This window comes from Muscardinus avellanarius (genome assembly GCF_963383645.1).
Source record: "Muscardinus avellanarius genome assembly, chromosome: 17".
Classification (NCBI taxonomy): Eukaryota; Metazoa; Chordata; class Mammalia; order Rodentia; family Gliridae; genus Muscardinus; species Muscardinus avellanarius.
The window spans coordinates 4,080,357-4,106,884 of record NC_137803.1 but is presented as its reverse complement, the minus strand read 5'-3'; the positions used below and the strand labels follow the sequence as shown (position 1 = coordinate 4,106,884).

Here is a 26,528-nt window from a genome sequence, read left to right as displayed (position 1 = left end):
AGCGACCTCCCAGGGAAAGGCAGGAGCCTTCCGGGGAAGCTCAAGCAAAGCAGTGAAGCGGCCGACCAACCTTGAAAACATCGCCTTTAAGATTCCTGACAGGACAGGGGGAAAAACATTAGTCATTTAAAAAAGAAAGCTTTACGTTTATTATCTACCCAAGCGATTTTAAATCTTAGCATCCGTAGAAAGTATTCACAACGACTGCACAATTATTCTTCAAATTCTGTATATATTAATGAAATTAACAAAAGAGCTCTAGAAATAATAAAAACATGCAAACAACATAATGTGACTTAGCTGTTAGAGGAAAGACATGCTGAGTTCTGACACCAACAAGCTCCCTGCAGGTGAACATTACTGTGACTCTGGACAGTCAGGCATGCAGCAGGGACCAGAAGGCAAACGTGAACGCCCATGCCTGTGCTGTTCTGGGCACCAGCATGGCCACTTGGCCCAATGTGGTCCCAGCTCTGTGATCGCTCCCTCCTCTGCCTTCTCAGCTGCCCTGAGTGCTGATGTTAAAATTCCACTCAGAGATGAAACTCTGCCCTATGTCAGGATGCTGCTGGCACATCATCCCTGCTTACCAGCCACAGGATTCTCTAAGGAGTAGAACTTTAAGAAATAATCATATGCCGGGCGTGGTGGCGCACGCTTGTAACCTGCATGCTTGGGAGGCTGAGACAGGAGGATTGTACAGGCCAGCCCCAGCTACTTAGTGAGGCTCTCGGCAACTTAGTGAGACCCTGTTTCCAAATAAAATATAAAAAATAGGTCTGGGAGTATAGCCCGGAGGTAGAAAGCCTCTGGATTCCACCCCCAGGACTTTTAAATATTTTTTAAAAAAAGAAAAAAGGAAAAAAGAAAGAAAAGATCATAACTTTTTTGATTGTTTATTAACTTCTTGGCTCTATAACCCAGGATGCTTTCTGCCACCTGTCTTTCCAGCCCCCGGAGTAAAAAAAGGTTCACTTTTACACTGGTATAAATCACGTATAATGACTTATAGATGCCATGTAAATCAACATAAAGTACGGTAAGTTCCATATAAACACATGCAAAGCCCAACAATCTTTGCAAATCTGAGTCATCCCAGAGCCACCAGACTCCATCTAACTCAGCTCATTCCTTAGTCGGAAGGCTTTCTCCCTTGGAATACCGACAGACTAGTACCTTCATGGGAAGTCCAGACCTTCGGGAGCCTAAGAGACTGCAAAGGCAGGAGACGGGAGCTAGCCTCCATGCGCCTTAGGACCGAGGCTCCACCGAGCTTCGCCGTGTACTGTCCTTGGCAGGTGTGTGGCTATCATGGGACACTGTGAAGCCAAATCACAATGCGTGCAACAGTACTCTGAAAGTTATAACCAAGGAAGGGCACTGCTAATACTGCCTTCTCTATAAGCAGCTATGAGAGACATGTTTAATTAAAAATGTGTTAATTTCTATGTCTGTGGATACCTTAGTTTGGCAACTTAACATCATGCTTTCTTTTGGGCAGGTTCAAGCTGATCATCTTTGGTATAGTTGTTCCAAAATTCAACTAGATATTTTAAGCATGTGACTTTGGGGGCTGGGTGTTGCTGGTATGAAACCCATGGCCTTATATACATCCCTAAGCTATATCCCCAGCCCCAAGCAGGCAACATTGTAAACAAAAAAAATACAGGCCAAAATGTACATGTCCCAGTCTAAAAAGGCACGGTTATACATACATAAATAAAAAATATCTAAGTAATTGCAGTGCTTGGGAGGATGAGATAGGAGGATCACAGGTTCGAGGTCAGCTTCAACAACTTAGCAAGACTCTTTCAAAAGAAAAAGGGCTAGCAATGTAGCTCAGAGGTACAATACCCCTGGGTTCAATAAAATAAAATCAAATGTAAAAATAGAATATCGCAAGACCCCCTTTTCTTCTGCTAAACAAAGCACAAGAAGACAGGTCTAGAAAAGTGGCCACACATTTTCATTTCGTTCGCTGCACTTGGGAAAACGAGGTTCTGAGTGACTGTTTCTGATGCCACCCACATTCTGAAGCACTTCTTGCCCGTCCTCCTGTACTAATCCAAGCCAATCACAATGGAGCAAAGAAAACTTCAATTCTTTTTTTTTGTTAGTGTGTTTGTTGTTTAATACTCCAAAGCTGGTCCATCTGTAAAATCCCTGAAGACAGTCAACATGTCTACTTTAAAAAGTGAGCGTGCAACTCTAAGACATTGTTGGTGGGAGTGCAAATTAGTGCAAGCACTTTGGAAAACAGTATGGAGAATCCTCAGAAGAATGGGAACAAATCTACCATTTGATCCAGCAATACCACTTCTGGGTATCTACCCAAAAGATAGGAAGCTAAACTACCAAACTAATGCATGTGTATCTATGTTCATAGCTGCCCAATTCACCATAGCCAAACTATGGAACCAGCCAAGATGTCCATCAACAGATGAATGGATTACAAAACTGTGGGATATGTACACAATGGAATTTTACTCAGCCATTAATAAAACCTCAATTACATCATTTTCAGGGAAATGGATGGGACTGGAGGGCATTATGCTAAGTGAGATTAGTCAAGTCACAAAAGATAAGAAATCAGATGCTTTCCCTAATATGTGAGAGCTAGGGAGAAATGGGTCATAGGAGGAACTCTAGATGAAAAAGGAAATCCTATAGAGGAGCAAACAAGACAACCTAAAGGAGGAGAAAGGAGGGGGGAAGAGGAAAATCTCTAAAACACACAATGTACTTAAACATATGGAAGTCAACCACTAAGCCAAGCAAGGGAAGGACGGACGGGGAGGGAATGGGGTGGGAATTGGGTAGGGGTTAAATCAGCGATGTGTACATGTTTGTACACACAAATTTTTTACCCCAATATGATGTTTGAATATAATGCACCAATAAAAAATTTAAAAGGAAAAAAAAAAGTGAGCGTGCTTCTTAAGACTAAAGGAAGATCTTGTAAGCGCAGCAAGCCGATCAGACTTCGACTGCCAGGTTGAAATGAAGTACTGCCAAGCGTTTTAACAGAGCTGCTCGCCCTCACGCAATGTTGTCAGGAATACTTTCTTTGATGTTGAAAGCCCGATTCCCAGAATTTAGCTTGGAAACGTGCTCTGTCCCCCAAATATTCCAAGAAGCAAAGTGACTGGCAAGTTAAAATAGAAAACTAGGCACCAACCGAAAAAAGTAAATAGTAACAGGCAACTGGTCCCACATTGGGTAGAGTGCATGTGCCCTGAAAACAAAGGGAGGAGGCCGGCCTTCGAACCCGGACGGCTGGAGGAGTGCAGGCTAAGCACCTGTGCGAGCCTCCTGCTTGTGGCTCGGCGGCTCGGGCCAAGGCTGCCCTGCATGGCTGGAAGCTCAGGCAGCGAGCCCCTTCAGCCCCTTCAAGCCTTGCCTCCTGCAGCTGCGGGGCTTACACTGGGATCGCGAGCGCTCTGTAACATGGGCCTGGAAGAGCAGGGCTCCGAGCTGTGCCGTTGTTGCTCGTGCACCCACATCCTGAAGTCTACTTTGAATCTTCCTGAAGTTGTCCTATTACCAACACTGAACTTAAGATTTTTGTTTTTTAATGTACTGGGGATGGAACCAGGGGCATTCTACCTCCAAGCTATACCCCCAGCTCTATTTTTTTAGTCTTTATTTTAAAGCAGGGTCTCACTGAGTTGCAAAGAGCCTCACTAAGTAGCTGAGGCTGTCCACGAACTGCGATCTTCCTATCTCAGCCTCCCAAATGCTGGGATGACAAGTGTGAGCCACCATGCCCAGCTCGAACTTCAGGTTTTCTTGGGAAAGGGAAAAATGTCAATAAAAGTGCCTGGTCCTCCATGGTACCAAGAAGACCTTCATTGTACTGAGAAGTGAGGAACACATGACCTTTCTACTCACACAACCGAACTCATTACTTTGTGTTGGGGAGTGGAGAGAAGATCCCGTCTAGTGGAATGAGCACACCAGTTCCTCCTGCAAACTCAGAGGAGCCCTGCTGTTTGTACTGGCTCCATAAAACCAACAGGACACCAGGCGTGGTGGAACACACTTGTAATCCCAGCATTTGGGAGGCTGAGACAGGAGGATCACGGTTTGAGGATAGCCTCAGCTACTTAGTGAAGCCCTTTGCAACTAAATGAGACCCTGTTTTGATATAAAGAATAAAAAATAGGGCTAGGGGGTGTAGCTCAAAGGTAGAAGGCCCCTGGGTCCCATCCCCAGTACTGCAAAAAAAAAAAAAAAAATCACTCCTCCTGCCAAGCAAAGTTTTCCCTCCTGCAGTTTTTAATCACAAGCCACTCTGTTTTTCAGGGACTTTGGCTGTTCTCATCGATTCTTATTCCAGGTTTATTCCAGTGAGGTCAGCTTGGAGGGAGGGCTGGTGAGCAGGTGCACAGTGAAGTTCCCACACCCCGGAGACGCAGGGAAGGAGACATGGGCAGCACCCTCAGAAATGGAGCTGAAAGTCCTCGATGCAATCAGATTTCACGTTCTCTGAAAATAAGGCTTCCATCAAATCTTTCAGATCAGAAGTATATTCCTTCTTACCAATGGCAGCTCTTCATAAGGTTTTTCACATTTTAACAACAATAGCAAAAACAACAACAAACCTTATAGTGCTGGGTATTGAACCCAGGGCTTCATGTACATTAGGCAAGCACTCTGCCACTGAGCCATACTCCCAGGCCTCAAAAGGGATCTATCTATCTATCTTTTTTTTTTTTTTTTGCAGTACTGGGGATGGAACCCAGGAGTATTCTATTTCTGAGCTACCCTCCCAGTCCTATTTTATATTCTTTATTTTGAAACAGGGTCTCACTAAGTTGCAAAGGGCCTCACTAAGTAGCTGAGGCTGTCTGTGAACCTCAATCCTCCAGTCTCAGCCTCCCAAATGCTGGGATTACAAGCATGTGCCACCATGCCCGGCTTCAAAAGCTATTTATTGACAGTCCTAGTTTTTAAAAAAGTAATGCCAGGTGTGGTGGCACATGCCTAAAATTCCAGTACTTGAGAGGCTGAGACAGGTTTGAGGACAGTCTCAGCAATATAGTGAGACTCAGCAACCTAGTGAGACCCTGTTTCAAAATAAAAAAATAAAAAGGGCTGGGGGTGTAGCTCAGAAGTAAAATGCCCCTGGGTTCAATCCTCAACACACACACACACACACACACACACACACACACACACACGTGCGTAACTTAATTATTGATAGTTGTACAAAAATAAATACATAAGTTCTCCTCACAAAATATACAGACTGGTCCACACTAACCTTATCTAGACAAGACTGGTGCAAGCCTGAGAAAGTTAAGTGAAAGACCTTTGCCCTCAGGCTGATAGATACTAAATACAATGCCATGTCTCCATCCACTGGTGGACACGGTAGAGAGGACCACACTTACCGAAGGCTTGGCTATCTTTGCTCTGTCGTCCTGCAAAACGAAACAAACAAAAAATAAAGCAATTAGAAATAAGTAAATAGGAAACAGTGAGGAATACTAAAACATCTACAAAAAGTAGCATTCCCAAAGTGCCTGCTTGCTTTTACCAAGATCTTTGTTTTTTAATTACCATTCAGTAACTAGCTTTTGGGGTTCAGCATTGACCGTTCAATATCAAGTCTGTTCCACCTGGCTTGACAGCTAAAAGGAGCAGGAGACTGAGCGCCAGGAGCTGTTTCCATCTGGAGCTCAGTTTAGAAGGCATCCTGTGACGGTCCGCCGATGCCGTGTACAGACACTTACTGCACCCGGATTGTGATCTTTAACTCAGGGAGCAGCTGAAGAAAGACCTAACTCTTCCCTTCTTTCCTCTCAAATTCCTCTGAAGGTGTGTATCTACCCTGCATTTGTGTGACATCCTCAGTGACTCCCTGGGACCTCCCAACAGTCAGCTCATGAGCTATTTAAACCTCTGGCTGAGGCCATCTGTCACAAGCAGAAGGTGTCTAGACTGACAACCGGTCAACCGGGAGGCTGCGGAAGCAGAAACACTGTGGTCATGCCTGCAGCTAAGGGTTCCTTTGTGTGTGTGTGTGGTACTGGGAATTGACCACAGAGGACTCTACCTGAGCTACACTCCCAGCCTTACTTTATTTATTATTATCTTTTTTTTTTTTTTTTTGCAGTACTGGGGATGAAACCCAAGAGCATTTTTCCTATGAGCTATACCCCCCCAGCCCTATTTTTTTAATTCTTTATTTTGAAACAGGGTCTCATTGAGTTGCAAAGGGCCTCACTAAGTAACTGAGGCTGTCCTTGAACCATGATCCTCCTGTCTCAGCCTCCCAAATGCTGGGATTACAAGCATGTGCCACCACACCCAGCTCCAGCCTTATTTTATTATTTATTTCAAAACAATGTCTCACCAAGTTGTGGAGGGCCTCACTAAGTTGCTAAGACTGAACAAAAACATCTGGTCCTCCTGTCTCCGCCTCCCAAGTACTGGGATTACAGGTGTGTGCCACCACGCTCAGCCCTTAAGGGTTCTTAAGCGTAAAATACAAAACATAAAAGGAAGCTGGGTGTGGTGGTGCATGCCTGTAATCCCAGCATTCAGGAGGCTGAGACCAGAGGATCACAGTTCGCAGACAGCCTCAGCTACTTAGTGAGGCCCCCTGCAACTTTGTGAGACCCTGTTTCAAAATAAATAATAAAAAAATAGGGCAGGGGGTGTATCTTGGTGGCTGAATGCCCCTGGATTCCATCCCCAGAAAGGAAAGACATGCTGAGTTGATACTCCCACGTTTTATAATTGGCTGCTCTGCGGACTTCTCAAGACTAAGAGGTGCAGCCCCTGGGCAGGGCTTTGAGGCCAGGGCATTCTGACTTTAAGTCAGACTTTAAGCCTGAGAAAAATATAACTAATGGGATATAAAGAAATTTCAGGCCAATTTATTTAGTTAAAAAATGGTGCTCCAAAATCAAGAGGAGCGCGTGCGTGTGTGTGTGTGTGTGTGTGTGTGTGCGCGCGCATGCACACGTGCGCGCACGCGTGTGCTTTAGTCCTTTTAAGGTTCATGTAACTACAAATCTAGAGTTAGGCAGGTGAGGTCACCGGTGGCCTTGGAGAGAAATCGGAGAAATCGGGAAAGCCCACCCTGAAAGGACTTACTGGATGGAGCTCCCCGATGATGTACGACTTAGAGAGCTCTCTAGCATCAGTCGAGTGCCCGACATCCTCAAAGTTCTCCGTAGCATCACCCCCGGCTTGTTCCCTTAAGACCTCTTCCCCACCAGGGTGCTGTTGAGAAGACAGGGAGAAGGTAAATTAGTGCTTCTTCAGGCAAATAAGCTAAAAGGAAGTGTCCAGCCGATGTGCCAAAGAGGCCCCGAGAAGTCCCAGGCGGCAGTGGGTGACTGCGCCGTCCGGGCTGCGGGTTAGCGAGCCACCCTCTGCGCTCGGTCTCCTCTGAGAGTGTAGGGCCCACCTCCCCTGTGACGTCGTCCCACGTGCTATCCGTGTGCATGGGAGCGGGCCAGGCAGGATGTTCTTAAGAACACGGCAAGGTCTGCTTTGCTCTTCTATACAGTTCCCCAAGCTGCTCCCCTTCACCCAGCCCGATGGACTTCTTGAGTCCTTCACTTGAGACTCCAGTTGTCACCTGGGACTTCCCTGGACCTCGGCATGGCCTTGGTCTGAGAAGACAAGTGGCAAGGGGGTGGTGAGCAAGTTAGTTCCCCCGTGGGAGCCGCAGCATGCCTGCGACACAGCGGCCCGGCTTGCTGGATGGGCGGGTGAGGCTGTGCCCAGACAGAGCCTTCTAGTGAGGAGCAAACAAAAGCTGGTAACTGCCCCAGGATGCTGCCATGAGGGTATGATGCCGAGTGGAGTCCACGGCGCCCAAAGGGGAAGAGGACAATCCTGTACTGGACGGCTAGGAGGAGCCTCTGTGTGATTTGGCTAGTAAACAAAGGATGCTGGCCATACAGCAAGGGGGATAAAATCCTCCAAGATGATTCACAAAGAGGCCGGTCTTTGGACATAGGTAAAGAGCTTCTCAGGCTAGGAAAGGAATTCTCAGGCAGGAAAAAAGAAAATGGCACTTGGTCAATCATCCTAACACTTTGTAGGAAAAAAATCTTAAATATGAGCTTGAGTATTAACTTTGATCAAACACTCCCTGGCCCTGAGTGTGGGACACAGAGTGGCCAAGAAGCTCCTGTGCAGAGCTGGCCGCGTCCGCTCCTGTGTCTCCCAGTAGTAAACAGCACTGTCATGGTAGAAAGGTGGTCAATTACTCATTTTGAAACCTGCCCTTTCTCCTACTTTATTTCAACACATATCTAGTGTTACAGAAATCTGCTCTTTCCTCTTCGTAAAAGTCTTCCACCGACATTGTAGGAAATCCGGAAAGCGCAACGAAGGAAATAGAATCGCCCACCATCTCGCCACGCCGGGGAAGCTGGATAAACATGCACGTATACATGTGAGTCATGTTTTAAACAAAGCCGTGCATTACCTTACGTACTGCATTCGATTAAGGCAGATGAAGCTGCTGGCAGAGGCAGTGCTGCCTCCTGGTCACTCCTCACCGTGTGAGCTCAGGAGGACAATGGTCTTGAGCTCATGGTTTTGTTAATACATGACTGGCATACATCACCCGCAGACTGAAGAGTACCGATACTCTTATTAAATGTTGTCCAGTGTCAGGGAGTACCTTTCCCCAGGCCTCACAATGTCACATCGCGCGGACAGGCATCCCCTGGGGCACGTCCGTCATCGGATGCCCACTGTGACTAGGACCCTGGCGCTGCAGGCTGCTGACCGGCCACTCCAGGCCCACCTGAGATTTCGAACGATCTCCTAGGCAGGGCAGAGGGTGCGGCTTTGTTAACTCTGGAGCACTGTAGAGAAGGCGCAGAGAAGTGGCCCGAGGGAGGTTCTGGGGTGCCCGTGATACCCAGCAGCCACAGGCGCTCCTCGTGTGACAGCTGAACTTGGGCTATGCCCGTGCGTGGTGGTTCTCATGCGCTCAGCCGGCCACGTGTTCCAGGACTAGCCCGCCACCTTCTCAAACAAGGTGAAAAGCATCGCCCGGCCTTTTACCACCGTAAAGTCAGACAGGTCTTCAGCATCCAGGCTCCTGATTTTGAACGTGCTAAAGTGCAGAAAGCGCGCATTCCATTTCCTATTACACAACGGCCTCACCCTCCACGGAAGTGCAAGGAGTCACCCCTCACCTTAATCTCTGACCAAGAGTGGAAACGAGGGCACAGGAGTGTAAGGCTGCCTCTGATTTGACCTACCCAGACCATCTGAGAGGTGGTTTTATAAGGAAAAATAGAGAGAGAGAGGGAGAGAGAGACATCTTGGGTTACAATGACCACGGATGCAGAAAATTTTAAAGTAATAAATAAAAACTACTTAAGAAATAATACTGAATAAGCTAACACTTAAATACTTTTTACAGCTGGGTGTGGTGGCACACGCTTGTTAATTTGAGCTTTTTTTTTTTTTTTTTTTTTTTTGCAGTACTGGGGATGAAACCCAGGGGCATTCTACCTCCAACCTATACTCCCAGCCTGATTTTTTTATTCTTTATTTTTGAAACAAGGTCTCACTGAGTTGCAAAGGGCCTCACTGAGTAGTAGCTGAGGCTGTCCGCCAACCACAATCCTCCTGTCTCAGCCTCCCAAACGCTGGGATTACAAGCATGTACCACCACACCCAGCCTTTTTTTTTATTTTGAGATAGTTGCTGAGGCTAGCCTTGAACCTGCGATTCTCCTATCTCGGCCTCCCAAGAGTTGGGATTGCAGACGTGTGTGCCACCACGCCCAGCTAACAGTGCGACTGAAAGAGGGAAATGGAAGAGTCATGGGTACATGAAACTCTGATGATTTTCATAGAGATGTGAGGAAAAGCCCAGGGTGGAAGTAAGAAAGAAGGTTAGATCAATCAGAGTTGAAGCCAAATAGCAGTGACGGCTCTGCCCGACGTCATCTGCCTGGGGACATCGGATGCGAAGTCTGCCCCCCAAAGAGCCTCCTCACTGCGCCTCCGCCCATCCCACGGAAGGCAGGGAGAGGAGGCGAGGGGCAGACTGGGGCCATCTCCCCTGCGCAGGCCTCCAACACAGTCTTCTGTTTTGCCTAAGGAAGACTTCGTTTTCTGCTTTTGTGCTCAAGTGAACTCACTCCACTAGTACAAGTCGAGTGTCTCCACGGGCCAGACACAGCGGTGAGCCAAGATGGCCCGGGCACAGTCCACGGCATGACTGCACGTGGACGCGCCTGTTCTGGAATGATAAAGGACCATAAAGAACCTGATAAGGGGGTGTTACCAGCACTGGGGGTCAGGAGAGCCCTGCGGAGCAGCAGGAGGCAGGGCTGGCTGCAGGAGAGAAGCCAGAGGTCATGGCAGTGCAGGCTCCTGAGGTCCAGAACAGGAAAGAGGCCCACCGCAGGCCCAGAGGGAGGACGGCGGGCTGGGAGGGCCAGTTCAGGCCACACAGCGCTTCCGGATCTCTTGAGGATTTCTACTTTAGCCCTCAGAGCAATGGAAAGTCACTGCAAGGACCTAAAGAGGAAGGGGAAATCAGACTTCATTTAAAATATAACCCAGTCATAAACTTCACATGGTGGTGCACACCTGTAATCCCAGTACTTGGGAGGCTGAGACAGGAGGATCGCAGGTTTGCAGCCAGCCTCAGCTGCTTAGTGAGGCCCTTTGCAACTCAGTGAAACCCTGTTCCCAAATAAAGCATAAAATATAGGGCTGAGGGTGTAGCTCGGAGGTCGAATACCAGTGAGTTTCATTCCCAATACTGCAAAAAATATCCATATAACCCAGTCATCAGAATGATGGCAGACATGTTGGAAGACTCCTTCTCTGAGTCCATTGCAGCAAGCTAGGCTAGAAATGCCGGCAATTTAGGGTGAGACAAGAGCATCCCAGGCCGCGGATGTGTCAACAGGCGTGAGGGACAGAGCAGGATGGCGAGGTGAGCGTGAGATAGGTGAGATGCGGAGGTGTGACAGGTGTGAGATGGAGCTGATGAAGCAGTGCTCCCAGGTGCTGGGACCACAGAACTAAAAGTCAGATCTCCTTCACTCCTCTGGCTCCAGTTGGCCACCTTCAAACCTCTCTCCCTTCCCACAGCCACATCAGGCCGCCTCACTCCACAAGGACAGCGGCCCAAGGTCTCCTGCCTCCCCCGTCCTCCAAGCAGCTCCCCGGTGGCCACGAGGACATTTAGAAGATGACCATGGGCGTCGAGGAAAGAGATGCTGAAGGAACGGTCTAGGGTGGGTAGAAAACTGGAGGCTTGGCGGGGAGAACGTACAGTGGGAATGTGGAAGGCGAGGCGGACACGTGCGAGAGGCGAGGGCGGGCTCGTCCCTCGCCGCGTGCTCCAGCCCTCAGCGCTGGCATGGCTGTGGTGGCCAGACCTCAAACTTGCCAGACCCGTTCTGCATCTCAGAAGCCTCTCAGCTGCGGTGCTCAGCTCCCAGACCTTTGCCCGACCACCTCGCCTGCGCTCTGTTCCAGTGGCAACTTTCCAGAGCCGTCCCCAGACCCCCACCCCGAGCGGCCTTCCTAGGCCCTGTATCGCATCTCTACCCCGACACACTCCATCTTCCTTCCAGCACTTATTTCTGCCTGAAGTCAGATTTCCCATTAATTTCTTTGTAAGATTGATGGGGACAGAGATTCTGATTTGACCTGTTCACCACTGTTTCATTATCTGTAAGGTTTTTTTTTGTTTTGTTTTGTTTTCGGTGCTGGGGATGGAACCCAGGGGCATTCTATCTCCGAGCAAGACCCCCATGCCTATTTTTTAATCTTTATTTTGAAACAGGGTCTCACTGAGTTGCAAAAGGCCTCCCTAAGTAGCTGAGGCTGGCCGCAAACCGTGATCCTCCTGTCTCAGCCCCCCAAATGCTGGGATTACAAATGTGCGCCACCACGCCTGACTTCCATGTCTGTAAGTTTTTGTTGGATAAATGAACGAGATAAACACAGGTCTTTTACACATAAGTTTAAGGACTATTATATGCAACCAGCTTAGGAGTCGATCTGAACTTCCTCTCATGCCAACCAGTTTATACAGCACTCCCTTCCCTGAACTCTAACAGTTCTTACCATCCAGATCATGGGATTTCCTACTTAACTTAATCAAAATAGGTGACTGTCTGTTCTGTACCAGGAAGAGCTTTCAAAATGTATTAATGTACCAGTATTGGGAAAGAATTCCAATTTTGAAAATATATCTTTGTACTAAACAAAGCCAGGAGTGTCAGGAAGAAGGGCCTTTTTACATTTCTAAAGAGAAGTAAAGAAAGCCAGGAGCCAGGGGAAAGGGTTCTTTACATTTCTAAAGAAAGACAAACTGTCTCAAGGATGGGAGGAAATCCCAGATCCCAGAGAAGCAACTTAACACATCTTGGGAGGGTAACAAAAGGTATGGAGGTCTGTGCCCTGAGACAGGGCTGCCCCCCTGCCTCGAGGGGCGCGGGTGGATCCAGCTGGGATGGAGACAGTAGAAAACTGGGCTACTGATAAGGCAGCATATCTACATATCAAAGGACCTGCCACTCAGCATGTGGGGGTCTTTTGGTGTATTCACTTGAGTCGCCCCCCCCCATACCATTTGTGAATGGTATGGGGCTTAAACTGTCTTCTGTATTTCTATCTTTTTAAATCTTCAGCAAGTGTCCGAGCTATGTATACTTATCCTTAGCTCAGGACAAGAACCTGCGCTTTTTATCTTTGTGTGGTTGTGTTGGGGGAATTATTTCTCCCCTCAAACACTGCAACATATTTCACCGTAACATTTTCTGTGCAAGCCATTATGTGACACAAAAGAAAATGCATTCACAAACATATCAAAGTCAATCACTAGGTCAAACATGAGGAGAAGGGAGGAAGAAGGGAATCGGGTAGCAGTTGGGGAAGGGCTACATGAGCGATGTGTGCAGGTATGCCTCCACTACCTTGTACTCCATTAAGATGCATGACTGCAGTGCACCAGTTTAAAAAAAGAAAGCACATAAAAATCAATGTGACTGGTCCTAAAGATACACGTGATTCATATGTAGTAAAAGAAATGACAGAAAAATAAAGCCCTGGCCTGTGTTGATGTGGCCTCCCAGTTTTGACCACCCCTGAACGGCCCAATGGGTCTTAAAGATGGAGTGCCCGGCCCGCCACTGAGGCATGACTGAACGAAGTCCCGAGGGGCAGGCACGGGCGAGCACGCAGCTCCCAAGGGTGGCACACGGCTCTCCGGTGTCACCTGCAGCAGCTGATGAGTCTGGTCTCCTCCTCTTTTCTAGTCTTCAAAAAGCTGTCCCAGATTTACTAAGATGATTGACTAACAAAAACTATACATATTGTGGTATATATGTGTTTCGAAGACACACACACATTGCAAAATGATGCTTTCAAGCTAGTTAACCTAGCCAGCACCCTGTGTACTTCCTGGTTATTTTTTGTAGGGAAAATATTTAAGATCTACTCTCCTAGCCATGTTCAGGTACAGTGTTATTAACAAGAGTTACCATGCTGCACAATGCATCTCCAGCAAGAGTTCGGCATGAACCAAACTACTCTGGAAGAAAAAGCAAAGCTTTTCTTGCTGACTCATCCCAAGGAGAGGCCATCTGCAAGGAGCCGGGGGCCAAGAACCCAGCAGCTCCTCTGGGCCTACAGCACAGCTGAGGATCAAGCCAGACCTGTTTTAGCATCTTGCCAATTCTCTCCCAGGGAGAGGTAGGAAGTTCTTGCCTGTACAATGCAATGAAGGCTTGCATGGTACAGTTTATTTTGCTTACATTTGTTTAATGTAAATGAAGGGTTTTATGGCTTTCGTCCTTGTTTTACAATCTACGGTCTCTTAACCTTTTTGGTCACACTTTAACATGAGAAATACAGTTGTAATTGTACTTGTAAACTTGAGGATTTATCAAAGTCAAGGTCTACCAATGCATTTAGTAATGAGAGTAATACAAATAAGACAGGAAATAAAGTGTCCTCCTAAATAATGGCATGCACTGGTTCTGTGAGTGCTCAGTGACCTGAAGGTATACCCTTAGGTTCCCAAGAAACCTAAGAGCTCTTACAAAGGGAAAAAAATACACAGAAATTGGGAAATTGTTCTTCACCAGGCAATAAATATCCAAAATGAACAAAGCATTATTTACAAACCTTTGGACTATGCTAACAAACAGAAAGTAGCCCAGGAGCCCATTTCATCTTTTATTAATAGTAACCAACATTTTCAACTAGACACTGTTACCTGCCATCAAAAATCAGCAGACTTAACTATGACCAATTTATCAGTTCACCTACAAAGTGAGTCATGACCCCACCTGCCCCATCTCTTTCCAGTGGTAAGAATTTGCTTAGCCGGGCGTGGTGGCACACGCTTGTAATCCCCATGGTTGGGAGGTGGAGACAGGAGGATAGCACAGCCACCCTGGCTTAAGAGATCCTATTTCCAAAAAGAAAAAAAGTGTAAAATAGGTCTGGGAGTGTACCCCAGAGATAGAAGGCTTCCAGTACCACCAAAAAAAGAATTTGCTTAAACATGAAAAGCACTTAAAATGGGTGGGGTCCCCCTGCACCTGGGATTACTTCCTGCAGGTGAGATGCCAAGGTGATCAGGGTTAGCTAGCCATGTACAGCCTCCTCCGGGACCAGATGATAAGCACCCTTCATAACTAAGTTCTAAGAATCTCACTGAGAAACCACGTGGCCTATACTACTATGAAGCTCAATGGCTTACACCAGGCCATCGGAGAAAGAACTTGGCCCGCACCTAATGGTCAACCCAGGGTGGTCTCTACTCCAGTAAGACCTAGAAGTGAACAGACAGCACACAGCATACAACTTTTTTCAAATGCAGCTAAGGGTCTGATTTCCCTTACACAGAAGAAGAAAAGTAGCAGCAGCAAATAGCAGAAAACACTCTACAAGAGCACAGCAGTAAAAATATATTATGTGGTGGCTGCAGAAAAGTACAGGGAAAAAAAAGAGATGATCATGGGGTTACTTTTGTATGTTAGGAGGCTAATAATGAGGCTGGGCGTGGTGGTGTGATCCTGTAATATCAGTGCTTAGGATGGTAAGACAGGAGGATCAAAGGTTCACGGTCAACCTCAGTAACTTAGCAAGAACCTGTTTCAAAACTTAAAAAAAAGGCCGGGCGTGGTGGCGCAGGCTTGTAATCCCCCAGCTTGGGAGGCAGAGACAGGACGATCACGTGGGTTCGAAGCCAGCCGCGTGCGCTGGCTTAGGAGACCCTGTTTCCAAATAAAAATGTAAAAATAGGTCTGGGAGTGTAGCCCAGAGGTCGAAGGGCTTCCAGGAACCCCAGTACCACCAAAAGAAAAAAAAAAAAAAAAACCTTAAAAAAAATAAAGTAGGGCTGGTGGTGTAGCCCAGAGGTAGAATGCCCCTGGGTTCAATCCTTGGTAGCACAAAAGGGCAGAGAGGGAACAATAATGATAAAACAGAATAAAATTGATGCCTCAAATCCTTTTTAGAACAAAGCCTAAGAGGCTATTATATAAAGGAATAAATGAATCATTACAGGTCCCATCGTATCCAGGATTTTTAAAACTGCAGGAAAATCCCATTTCCATTTTAATAGTAGGTACTTAAAGTGGATTATAAAAATTAGCAAGAAAAAATAAATTTAGATATGCTAATATAGATGATTTCAACAAAAATAAATTCTTAATATGAAGGCAATAATCTCAAGGACATAGAAGATGTTGCTAGCAAAATCAAAGTCACTTTAAATGAAAAAACTGCAGCCTGCAGTTACCATTTACTGAGAAGCTGCTGACTGTAAGCAGTCTCTAAGCCCATTCTTCATTTTTGCTCATTTCTATGGTCAACATAAAAGTTCCTTAGAAGCTGGGCGTGGTAGCACACGCTTGTAATCCCAGCATTCAGGAGGCTGGGATGGGAGGATCACAGTTCACAGCCAGCCTCAGCTACTTAGTGAGGCCCTTTGCAACTTAGTGAAACCCTGTTTCAAAATAAAGAAAAAAAATATAGCTGGGCTGTAGCTCAGAGGTAGAATGCACCTGGATTCCATCCCTAGTACCGAAAAGAAAAAAGTTCCATACTCTCTACCCATATAAGAAATATGAGTATATTTTGGGGATTATACTCATAGCTATATTCCTCTTTACCACAAATCATTTAATAAATTAAGATAGCCTCTGGCTTGATACACAACAATATTTTCATTCAGTGGTTGTGCTTAACCCCTCGGATTCTCATTAGTGGCTTTGGATAAACAAGTTACAACTCTTAAATTCCAAGGTTAGCTGGCCTTTCCCATGTAAACTCTAGTCAATAAAACTAAGTGAGCTTTTCGTCCAGTTCACCGCTCTAGCCACCCACCTCTCCTCGCTTCACTGCTTGACCCACTTATAACCCTCGTATCTATCTACACTGACTACTCGTCCGCAAACTGTTTTGACCATTTCTTGTCCCCTACCCAGAAATCTACAATACTGAATTACCAGAATAGGGATGTCGCCCTTGAACATAAAAATGAGGGCCATGCCCCCAGGTGGCTAAGAAGGGGGCCAGACAGGGAGCCTCCTCCAGGTCTGAGGAACATGGCTGTGGGCCACCAAGCCACCTTCTTAATAACAGACAGACTTCTATCTTGTTTAACACAGTTACTGGAGGTTCCTCTAGGCAGAACTCCTACATCAATTATTTAGCCAAGATATACTGCCTGCCAGGCGCCATACCAAAGTGCTTCAGTACATAAAAGACATGATCAAACATAGTCTCTAGAAACTCAAACCCAAGTCAAGGCAACTTTATCTTAACACAGACCAAACAATTAGAGAAATGTAAAGAGGCCATTTGGATTGTTGACTCAACAACGTGAAAGTCTAGCAAAGTCTGTTACCCTCGGACTTGGGAGGTTGAGAAAGGAGGCTCACAGGTTCAAGGCCCACACAGGAAAACTGAGCAAGGCCCTGTTCAAAATAAAAAATACAACAGGGATGGGGTGTAGACCAGAGACAGAATGCCCCTGGGTTCAACCCTCGGTGCCACAAATCATCATCACCAACACCACCACTACCACCACACCTGGAGCCTCTGGGGTAGCGGGAATTTGGATAGAACAAACAGGTGCAGATGAGGACTAGGGGCCCATGAGCTGGAATGAAGGTTCACCAGCCAAAGCGCGCATGCGTGCTTGGAGTCAGGAAGAGACACGTCTGAATAAATAAAAACACAGCTTTGTTGCAACACGACATCAAGATGGCACAGTGCTGCTGTGTAGTCCACCGTGGAGGCGTGGCACCCTGCTGGGTGGCACCCTGGCTGCACTTTCCCACGTTTGCACAGCACTGTCGTGGAACGACACCTATATCATGCGTGGCGTCGTGGCAACGGGGCACTGTCATCAGGCAAAGCCGTCAAGCGCAGCACCATGGCGGTACGACACTGTCGCAATCGCCACTGCTCTGATCCGAACCAGCACCAAAGCAGCAGCCTTGGGCCTCTCCAATCCCATCTCCCCCCGGGGCCCAGCCCCTGCCAGCTCCGTGCAAAGGCTGACGCCATTGCAAGCCAGGCTCCAAAGAACATGGCTGAGCTGGAAGATGTGGAGTCCAAATGGTTTATTTAAACTCCCAAGGCTGGAGAAAAAGGACCCAACTTCCAAAAGTACAAATGGCAGAGACGAGACACAGAATGACACCCAGGCCATGCTGATAGTTAGGAAAGCGGCAGGCCAGGTCAATGACTTCTAGTTCACTCCTGTTATTTTTTTATTTTATTCTATTTTTGTGGTACTGGGGATTGAACCCAGGGTCATTCTACCTCCGAGCTACATCCCCAGCCCTATTTTTTTCATCTTTATTTTGAAACAGGGTCTCACTAAGTTGTAAAGGCCCTCACTAAGTAGCTGAGGCTGTCCACGAACCGCGATCCTCCCGTCTCAGCCTCCCAAATGCTGGGATGACAAGTGTGCGCCACCAAGCCCAGCTCGCTCTTTTTAAATGCAAATTAAATGTCCACTTATGTTTCCGGACAAAGTATATATAAAATATATCTCTTAAAAATAAAGTTTCCTCATAAATTCCCTTCTGGGACTTTGGAGAGACTCTTTTTTGCTTTCTCTAAACTTCAAGAAACTCAATCATTTGCTGTACACTCCTGGAACTTGACTAATAAAGGTAAAGAGACACACATGCACACACTTTTGTGTCAGGGCTCTAACTGACTCCAAGGCTGTTGGTATAAAAAAAAAACTAAAAGTGTAAGCAGATTACACTCCAGTAGTGCAATATGCATCAGATAAGTAAGTGTCCTGTCCTCTGAGGGACAGCTTACACAAAGGCAAACAAGTGCAAAACACACACACACACACACACACACACACACACACAAATCTGCCACCTAAATGTAATTACCTGTGGGCTGGAAGTCGGCCAATTCTGGAGTTTTAATCAGGATCTTACATTCCAAACACTTAACATTGCCCAAAATGCAGACTGTCCAAAAACAATGACTAGGCAAAAAAAAAAAAAAAAAGGCAAAGAGATTATCTGCAATAGTTAAGCTAAAAATAAAAGCAATTCAAAAGAGTTTGGAGAACAAACAATTCACACAAAATTTAAAATAACCAGCCAGGCGTGGTAGTACATGCTCGTAGTCCCAGTGCTTGGGAGGCTGTGACAGGAGGATCGATCGTAGGTTCACACCAGCCTCAGTAACTTCGTGAGGCCCTCGGCAACTTGGTGAGACCCTGTTTCAAAATAAATAGTAAAAAAAAAAAAAAAAAAAAAGCAGGGCTAGGACACCGGGCGTGGTGGTGCACGCTTATAATCCCAGTACTTGGGAGGCTGAGACAGGAGGGTCGCAGGTTCAAAGCCAGCCTCGACAACTTAGCGAGCCCTCTGCTACTTAGTGAGACCCTCTTTCCAAATAAGAAATAAAATCGGGCTGGGGGTGTAGCTCAGAGGTAGAATGCCTCTGGGTTCAATATCTATCTCACAGGTGTGCACACACCCCCCCCAAGTTAGATCCTCTAAATGTTTCCTATAACTTCTAGATTTCATTTTTCAAAGTCAGCAGAAGGTGATGACCTCAAAGTTGATCTCAGTTTTCTGCCTGTTCATCCCGGCTCTGCAGAGGAGCCAGCGCCTGCGTGGAGCATGGACTCCCTTCTCACGACTACCTCACAAGCATGCCCTGGTTTACTTCTCTCCATTGCAATTTGAAGACCTAGAATGAAACTCAACACGAGGCTTGTCTATGCTACGAATGGAAGCGGGCTTACAAGGCCCATTCACTCACTCAAACATCTGCCCGGTGCAGTGCCAATCTCTGTGGTCAACAAAATGGGAAAGTCACAGCCACACCCTGAGGAGTGAGTCCAGTAAAGAAACCAACAAGTAATGGCCGAGCATAGTAAGTACCAGGTATAGAAGCCTTGCCACAGAATACAGGATATATATTCTATATGTATATCCACAGAATAGAGAAGCTGTGCCACAGGAGAAGGAGCAGAGGATGGGCCGGCAGGAATTTACCAGGTGGGCAAGGAAACAGGTGTCACAGCTGGGCGTGGTGGTGCACGCTTGTAATCCCAGCTTTGGGAGGCTCAGACAGGAGGATCGCAGATCGAGGACAGCCTCAGCTACTACTTAGGGAGGCCCTTTACAACTCAGTGCGACCCTGTTTTAAAATAAAGAATAAGCCGGGCATGGTGGCGCATGCTTGTAATCCCTGCGCTCGGGAGGCGGAAACAGGAGGATTGCGCAGGTTCGAAACCAGCCTCTCTGGCTTAAGAGACCCTGTTTCCAAATAAAAATATAAAAAATAGGTGTCTGGGAGTGTAGCCCAGAGGTAGAAGGGTTTCCAGGAACCCCAGTACCACCAAAAATAAATTAATTAAATAAAGAATAAAAAAATAGGGCTGGGGCTGTAGCTCAAAGGTAGAATGCCCCTGGGTTCCATCTGCAGTAAAAAAAAAAAAAAGAAGAAGAAAAGGAAAAAAAAAGAAAACAGGTGTCATGAAGGCCCAGAAGCAGATGCAGTGGGCTTGCTGTAGAGCAGCTATAATGACTGGCGGACGGCAGGTGGCCACGTGCAGGGAGATGGGAGATGCCTATGAAGTGCCCCCTCCACCCTCAGCTCTGGCCTACCTTCCTGCACAGGGTCTGGCTCAGTGTCGGACCCGCGGTCCTCACCCTGTGATCTTGTGACTGTTACGGTGAAATATGTTGCGGTGTATGTGAGGGGAGAAATAGTTCCCCCAACAAAACCAAAGATAAAAAGCGCAGGTTCTTGTCCTGAGCCAATGGTAAATACACATCATCCCGGACTCTTGCTGAAGATTTAAAGAAGTTTATTAAAAAGATAGAAATACAGAAGACAGTTAAAGCCCCATGCCATTCAGAAATGGCACAGGGGGGTGATTTGAGCAAATTCACCAAAAGTCCCTGCATGCTGAGTGTTCTTATCCTGACCAAGTCTGTGGCAGGTCCTTTGATATGTAGATATGCTGCCCTAGCCCAGGTATCTGTCTCCATCCCAGCCTGATCCACCCCCTCTGAACTGGGGTGGGTAGCCCTTCCTCGGGCACAGACCCCCACACCTTTTGTTACACTATCTGGGATCTGGGATTTCCTCCCATCCCTGAGGAACTCTGCCTCTCTTCAGAAATGTAAAAAAGACCCTGGGCTCCTTCTATTCTTTTGCTAATTATCCATGGAGAAATCTACCAGCCTTCTCCCAACAGCCCCTGGCTTTCTTCACTACAAACAATATATTTTTTTAAATTGGAAATCTTTCCCAGTACTGGCACATTAATACATTTTGAAACCTTTTCCCAATATTGGTACAGTCATCATCCATGTTCTCATAACCAAGTCCTGTTGGTGGTGAGTCTGAATCCGTGGGGACAGGATTCCAGCAAACATCTATGAGTAATTAGAGATCATGGCGGACTGATCCCAGCACGTGCTGCAGGTGTAAAGGAAGGGAAAAGGAGCCACAGCCGGGGTGGAGAAGGGCTGGGTCTAGATTCCTCCCCGGGCCTCTCCAAGGCCACCACACAGGGACAACTCGCTAAGCTGCCCTGGGAGCTGTTATGGTTTGTTACGGTTTTGGAAACTGCCCCCAGGAACCCCTGTTAGGCTCCTGGACACAATTTCTCTCAAAACACAAAAAACACAAAAACCGTGGGTTCTTGTCCTGAGCTAAGGATAGATATGCAATAGCCTGGACTCTTGCTGAAGATTTAAAGAAGTTTATTAAAAAGATAGAAATACAGAAGCTAGTTACAGTGGTTCGAAAGAATTCACCAAAATTCCCTGGATGCAGAGTATTCTTATAGTCAGCCTGACCAGATCTGCAGCAGGTCCTTTGATATGTAGATATCCTGCCCTATCTCTAACCCAGGTAACCCGCTCTGTCTTCACCCCCAGCCAGATGGGGGGGCAGCTCTGTCTCCAGCACAGACCCCATATCTTTGTTACACTCCAGAGATGTGTTAAGTTGCTTATCTGGAATCTGGGATTTCCTCACACCTTGAGGAAGTTTGCTTCTCTTCAGAAATGTAAAAAGGTCCTAGGCTTCTTCTATTCCTTTGCTAATTTATATCTACAGTGACATCTGCTGCCCCCCCCCCAATAGCTCCTGGCTTTCTTCACTACGAAAGATATATTTTAAATTGGAAATCTTGCCGGGCGTGGTGGCGCACGCTTGTAATCCCCACGCTTGGGAGGCGGAGACAGGAGGATCGCGCTGGTTCGGAGCCAGCCGCGCTGGCTTAAGAGACCCTGTTTCCAAATTAAAAAAATATAAAATAGGTCTGGGAGTGTAGCCCGTGGGAGTGTATCCCGGAGGTAGAAGGGCTTCCAGGAACCCCAGTACCACCAAAATAAATAAATAAATAAATAAATAAATAAATAAATAAATAAATAAATAAATAAAATTGGAACATTAATACGTTTTGAAGCCTCTTCCAATACAGGAGCCATGCAGGGCTGCGAGGAGAACAGCCACAGAGCCTGCGAGCACACCAACCAGGCAAGCTGCAGAGCCCACTGAGAGAGACCCGACGGAACACTCTCCTTGCTGTAGAGAGGCGGCGCTGAGAGCTGCCCAAAGCACCGGGTCGCGCACAGGGCCAGCCTGACAAGGGTGGCGAAGAGGAAACTGGATCAAGGGCTTTATGCAGAAACTAGCTTGGCTGGTTTGAGAAACAGAGAGAGGCAGGCGTGGTGGGCAAGGGCTCCTGTTACCATCTGAGGTGGGAGAGGCAGGCAGGGCCCAATCACCCAGGCTTCCTAAACCAGGGCAAAGAGATAGGATTTTATTCCAAATGTAACGGGAAACCATTGACAGGGACTGCGTGGAGAAATGACACTCTGTTTCTCCAGTGAAGGTTTTGTTTTTGTTTTTGTTTTTTTGGTTTTTTTGGTTTTGCTTTTCTTCTAGAAAGTACAGCTTTAATGGAACCATAGCACCTTTGACTTGAGCTGAAAGCTCACAGGGCCGGCACTGAGATGAAACACCAAGGGCTTCCTCCATGGGCCCCCCAGGAGTTACTGGAGAGCCAGGCGAGATGTCAGGGCACCTGCTGTCCCAGTCCAGGCAGAGATGGTCACTACGGAGTGACCGAGTGGCAAAGGAGTAAGAAACCAAGGGGGCTGCAGACAGGGGCAGGCGGGAGACTTGCTGGAGCCACCGAGGGGCCATCGACATGGTCCCCTCATCAGACCGGAAGGTAGGACCAGTCCTCCAGGGCAGTTCCTAAAACGACAGGCATCCTGACAAACGTGTGACAGACTAGAGACATAATTCTATGGATATGCACACAGAACATCCATCCATCACCCAGAGATGTCAGCTCTCCCTAACCGGAGGCCATTTACCGACACGCTGCAGAGCCAGACTCCCCAGCCAGCTGAACTGAGTGTCCATCTCCAACTTCCGGATCCCATACTAAGATGTAGTGGACACTCTTTCCGAATAGAAACCACCGGGACGCTACAGACCAGGCCAGGTGGGCAGGGTCTCATGTGCCAGGAACAGAGACCTGGGCTCTCTGTTGAAAAGCTCCTGTTGCAAATTGGAATGGCCGCTTCCTTCGTCTTCTAGAAGGCCACAGAGCAAAATGGAAGCAGAGGGGAAGAAAGGCGCAGCTCTCCCCTCCTCTGTCCCCAGGGCTGTTTTTGTGCCATGTCAGCATCTCCACTTCCTTTGCTTTCTCCCTGGTGCCTGACAAAGAACTCTTGAGAAGGGGGAAGAAACCCTCAGAGCAAATAAGGATGACAGCGTGCCCAGAGAAGGACCACTCTCTCCCCACGCTGAGCTAGCTGTCTTCATACCTCTAGAGGACTCACACCTGGCCTGCCCAGGGAGCTGCAAAGAACTTGGGCTGTGTGCCTTCCTGGCTGCCTGACTTCAGCCAGTTCCCGATGCCCCTGGGCTGCGTTTTCTTACTTTTTTTTTTTTTTTTTTGTATATTTTATGGTACCAGGGATTGAACTCAGGGGCATTCTACCTTCAACCTATATCCCCAGCCCTGTTTTTTACTCTTTACTTTGAAACAGGGTGTCACTAAGTTGTGGAAGGCCTCACTAGGTAGCTGAGGCTGGCCACAAATCTGTGATCCTCCTGTCTCAGCCTCCCAAGTACTGGGTTTTCTTACCTTTAAAAAAAGAAGCCGAGCGTGGTGGCGCACGCTTGTAATCCCAGCTTTTAGGAGGCTGAGACAGGAAGATTGTGGTTTGCAGATAGCCTCAGCTACTTGGTGAGGGCCTCTGCAACTCCACAAGACCCTGTTTCAAAATAAAGAATAAAAAAATCAGGCTGGCGTGTACCTCGGAGGTAGAAGGGCTGCCAGGAACCCCAGTACCACAAAAAAAAAAAAAAAAAAAAAGCGCCAGTTAATTAACACTGAAGTGTGTACAAAGCTCAAAGAAAATAGAAAACAACGACATAGCTTATTAAGGAGGGAATGTTTTTGAGCCGCTGCTATTTAGAATCCTAGTCACTCTGGAACACTTTTCTGAAGGCTTTGGACTCTTAGACAAGGAAATGGACTACAGCTAGTACTGACGGCTGATTTTTCTCTTAGGAGATACAAGGCATTACTCACTGCAACTAAGCTCTTAAGAGAACTGACATGCTAAAGATAACTTTTTCTCCCTACATTTTCCTTCTGACGAAAATACACTCCCAAGTCACTTAGGAGGAGAGATGGGTAAATCAGGTCACAAGCAGGTTTCTCAGTTCCCAAGAGAACGAAGGCCCAGGGAAGCAACTCCACGGGTGAGCAAGCCCTTGGGTGTAGTCCAAAGACCACCACCCAGGACACCTGGGTAACGCACAGCCGAGAATCCCACATTCTATGACTTTCTGTATGGATAATCAGATAAAATGCGCAAGACAGGAGCAGCCAAATCAAGATCACTAAAATGTAAAAAATGGAATGGCGTCCTCGGCATTCAGTGGGGAAAAAAAACAGGTCACAGGTTAGCATGGAGCGCCTCTTCCCACATGTGTTAAACACATCCCGGAGCAAGTGTGTGCGTGCACACAGCTGTCTGGCAAGAGCTCACGGACCTGCCCACTGTGGCTGCCTCTGGGGAAGCAGAATTCCAGGCAGCTTTGAACTTTTCCACATCATCCACTTGCTTACAACGATCCTGTGTTCTTATTTCTCGAAACCATAAAGTTGTATATTGAAAAGGTCCAGAAAAGGGATGATTTTCCATTATGCATACAACACATTCCTGGAAAATCATATTTCAGGTGAATATTTGGGTTTTTTTAATGCTTTCTTTTACTGGTGAACACGTAATGCCTGAGATGTGTTTCTACTAACTAAATGTTGGGTGTATCACATAACAAAACATAAGTTCATAAAAATTTGTAAGATTCTGTGCCGCATGGCAGGGGACTAAACCAAGGGCCTCCTTCATCCTAGGCAAGCACTTGAGCAGAACTACACCCTTTCTCCCAAGGGGACTTTAGTTAATCAAGATATAGTCATTTCCAAATAACTTGACCATATATGGAAGAATTTATCTCTAGGCTTTTTATGTTACTTCACTGGTATATACTATATATATCTGCATATATATATTATATATATATATCTCTGCCTTTATAGCAGTACTACAGTGTTTCAGTTATGTCGCTTTATAAGGTTTGAAATCAGAAAATGCACATCTTCTAGCTTTGTTCTGTTTCGAGATTGTTTTGGGTATTTAGAGTTCATATATCATGTTAGGACAGAATTTTTTCTGAAACAAAAAAATGTATAATAGTTTCACCTTAAAAAAAATCCTCTGGTAAGAAAGAAAGCAAAAAGAAATATTGAAATGTTATCTCTAAGTGATCAAAAGCTTGATATCAGACAAATTAATCTGTTATGTGAGATTATCATTGTTAATTTTGGATATATTGTTATAATATTAGATGTCAACCACTAAGCCAAGCATGGGAAGGAGGGATGGGGAGGGAACGGGGTGGGGATCGGGTAGGGGCTAACTGGGTGATGTGTGCATGTATGTCTACACAAGTTTTTATCCCATTATGATGTATGAATACAGTGCACCAACAAAAAAAAATTTTAAAAAAGAAGCAGTCATTTGCATGCCCCTTCTCTGCATGCTTTTCCCAGTGCTGTCTCACACATGGTTTCTCCCAGTGCTCACAGGCCTGAGGTGGAGGTGGTGACGGAACAGCCTCCATTTCAGAGCGAGGAAAATGAGTTGACCAAGTTCAGCTACACAGGAGCTCCAAGACCGGGGCTGGTTTTCTTGACGCTAACCCAACACTTTCCCATGAGTGTCAAGTGAGACCAGGACTATTCAGATTCCAGTAACAAAAGACCTTAACGTCTGTCTCCCTTGGTTTGGGAGGACCTCGAGAACAGACAGCCACAATAAGTAAGAGACTGGTATATCATTTATTCCCCAATTTACCCATGCTGGCTGGCATAACCTGTTTTTCCTTCCTTATTTACAATTTTCATCCACCTTAAAGATAAACAAAAAGCAAAAGTTAACAGTCTCAAGTGTTATATTAGTTTTTCTTCCTGTTTCAAAACAAAGTAGCCTCTTCAACCTCTTCTCAAAAGTAGCAGCAGGGTATAAAGAGAAAAGAAAAGAGTAGAAATATATGAGACCAGCAGGTTCACATGCTTCAGGTAACCTTCGAGGATATGGTTTGCATATGTTTACCCAAAAATGCCTAAGCCACCCTTACCAACAATCTCTTAACATTTTCCTTCCATGGACTTCATATTTTCTAAGTTTTTTTTATAGTAAATAATAAGTAAGAACATTCCCTTTGGCATTTATCAAAGGCATGTGTAGCAACAGCAACTCGTAGTAGCATGAATATCAGAATACCATCAAATTCCCTTAAGAAAAGCAAAGGCGGTTAGTATTTTAGCCCTAAGCATGGCAGCCCTGTCAAGAGTAAAGGTATGTGTCCTGTTTGTCCAGAATGAAAGTCATGGATCTTAACTGCCCATCCTCTCTTCCTGGACCTCAGAGAGACTGTTCCCCACGCCCAGAG

The 26,528-nt window shown here is 46.5% G+C and overlaps 1 protein-coding gene across 2 annotated transcripts in view; it reads right to left on the bottom strand.

The window, feature by feature from the left end:
• CYB5A (cytochrome b5 type A) overlaps positions 1-26,528 on the bottom strand; it is a gene marked incomplete at both ends in the record, with an annotated part of 35,239 nt that overhangs the window by 3,064 nt on the left and 5,647 nt on the right. Inside the window, 2 exons of one of the 2 annotated variants that reach the window (XM_080714799.1) lie at positions 5,397-5,426; positions 7,108-7,236. In XM_080714799.1, coding sequence (XP_080570925.1) covers positions 5,397-5,426; positions 7,108-7,236 — 159 coding nt within the window. The remainder of the gene's footprint in view (positions 1-5,396; positions 5,427-7,107; positions 7,237-26,528) is intronic. The other variant, XM_080714800.1, reaches the window with a different exon arrangement.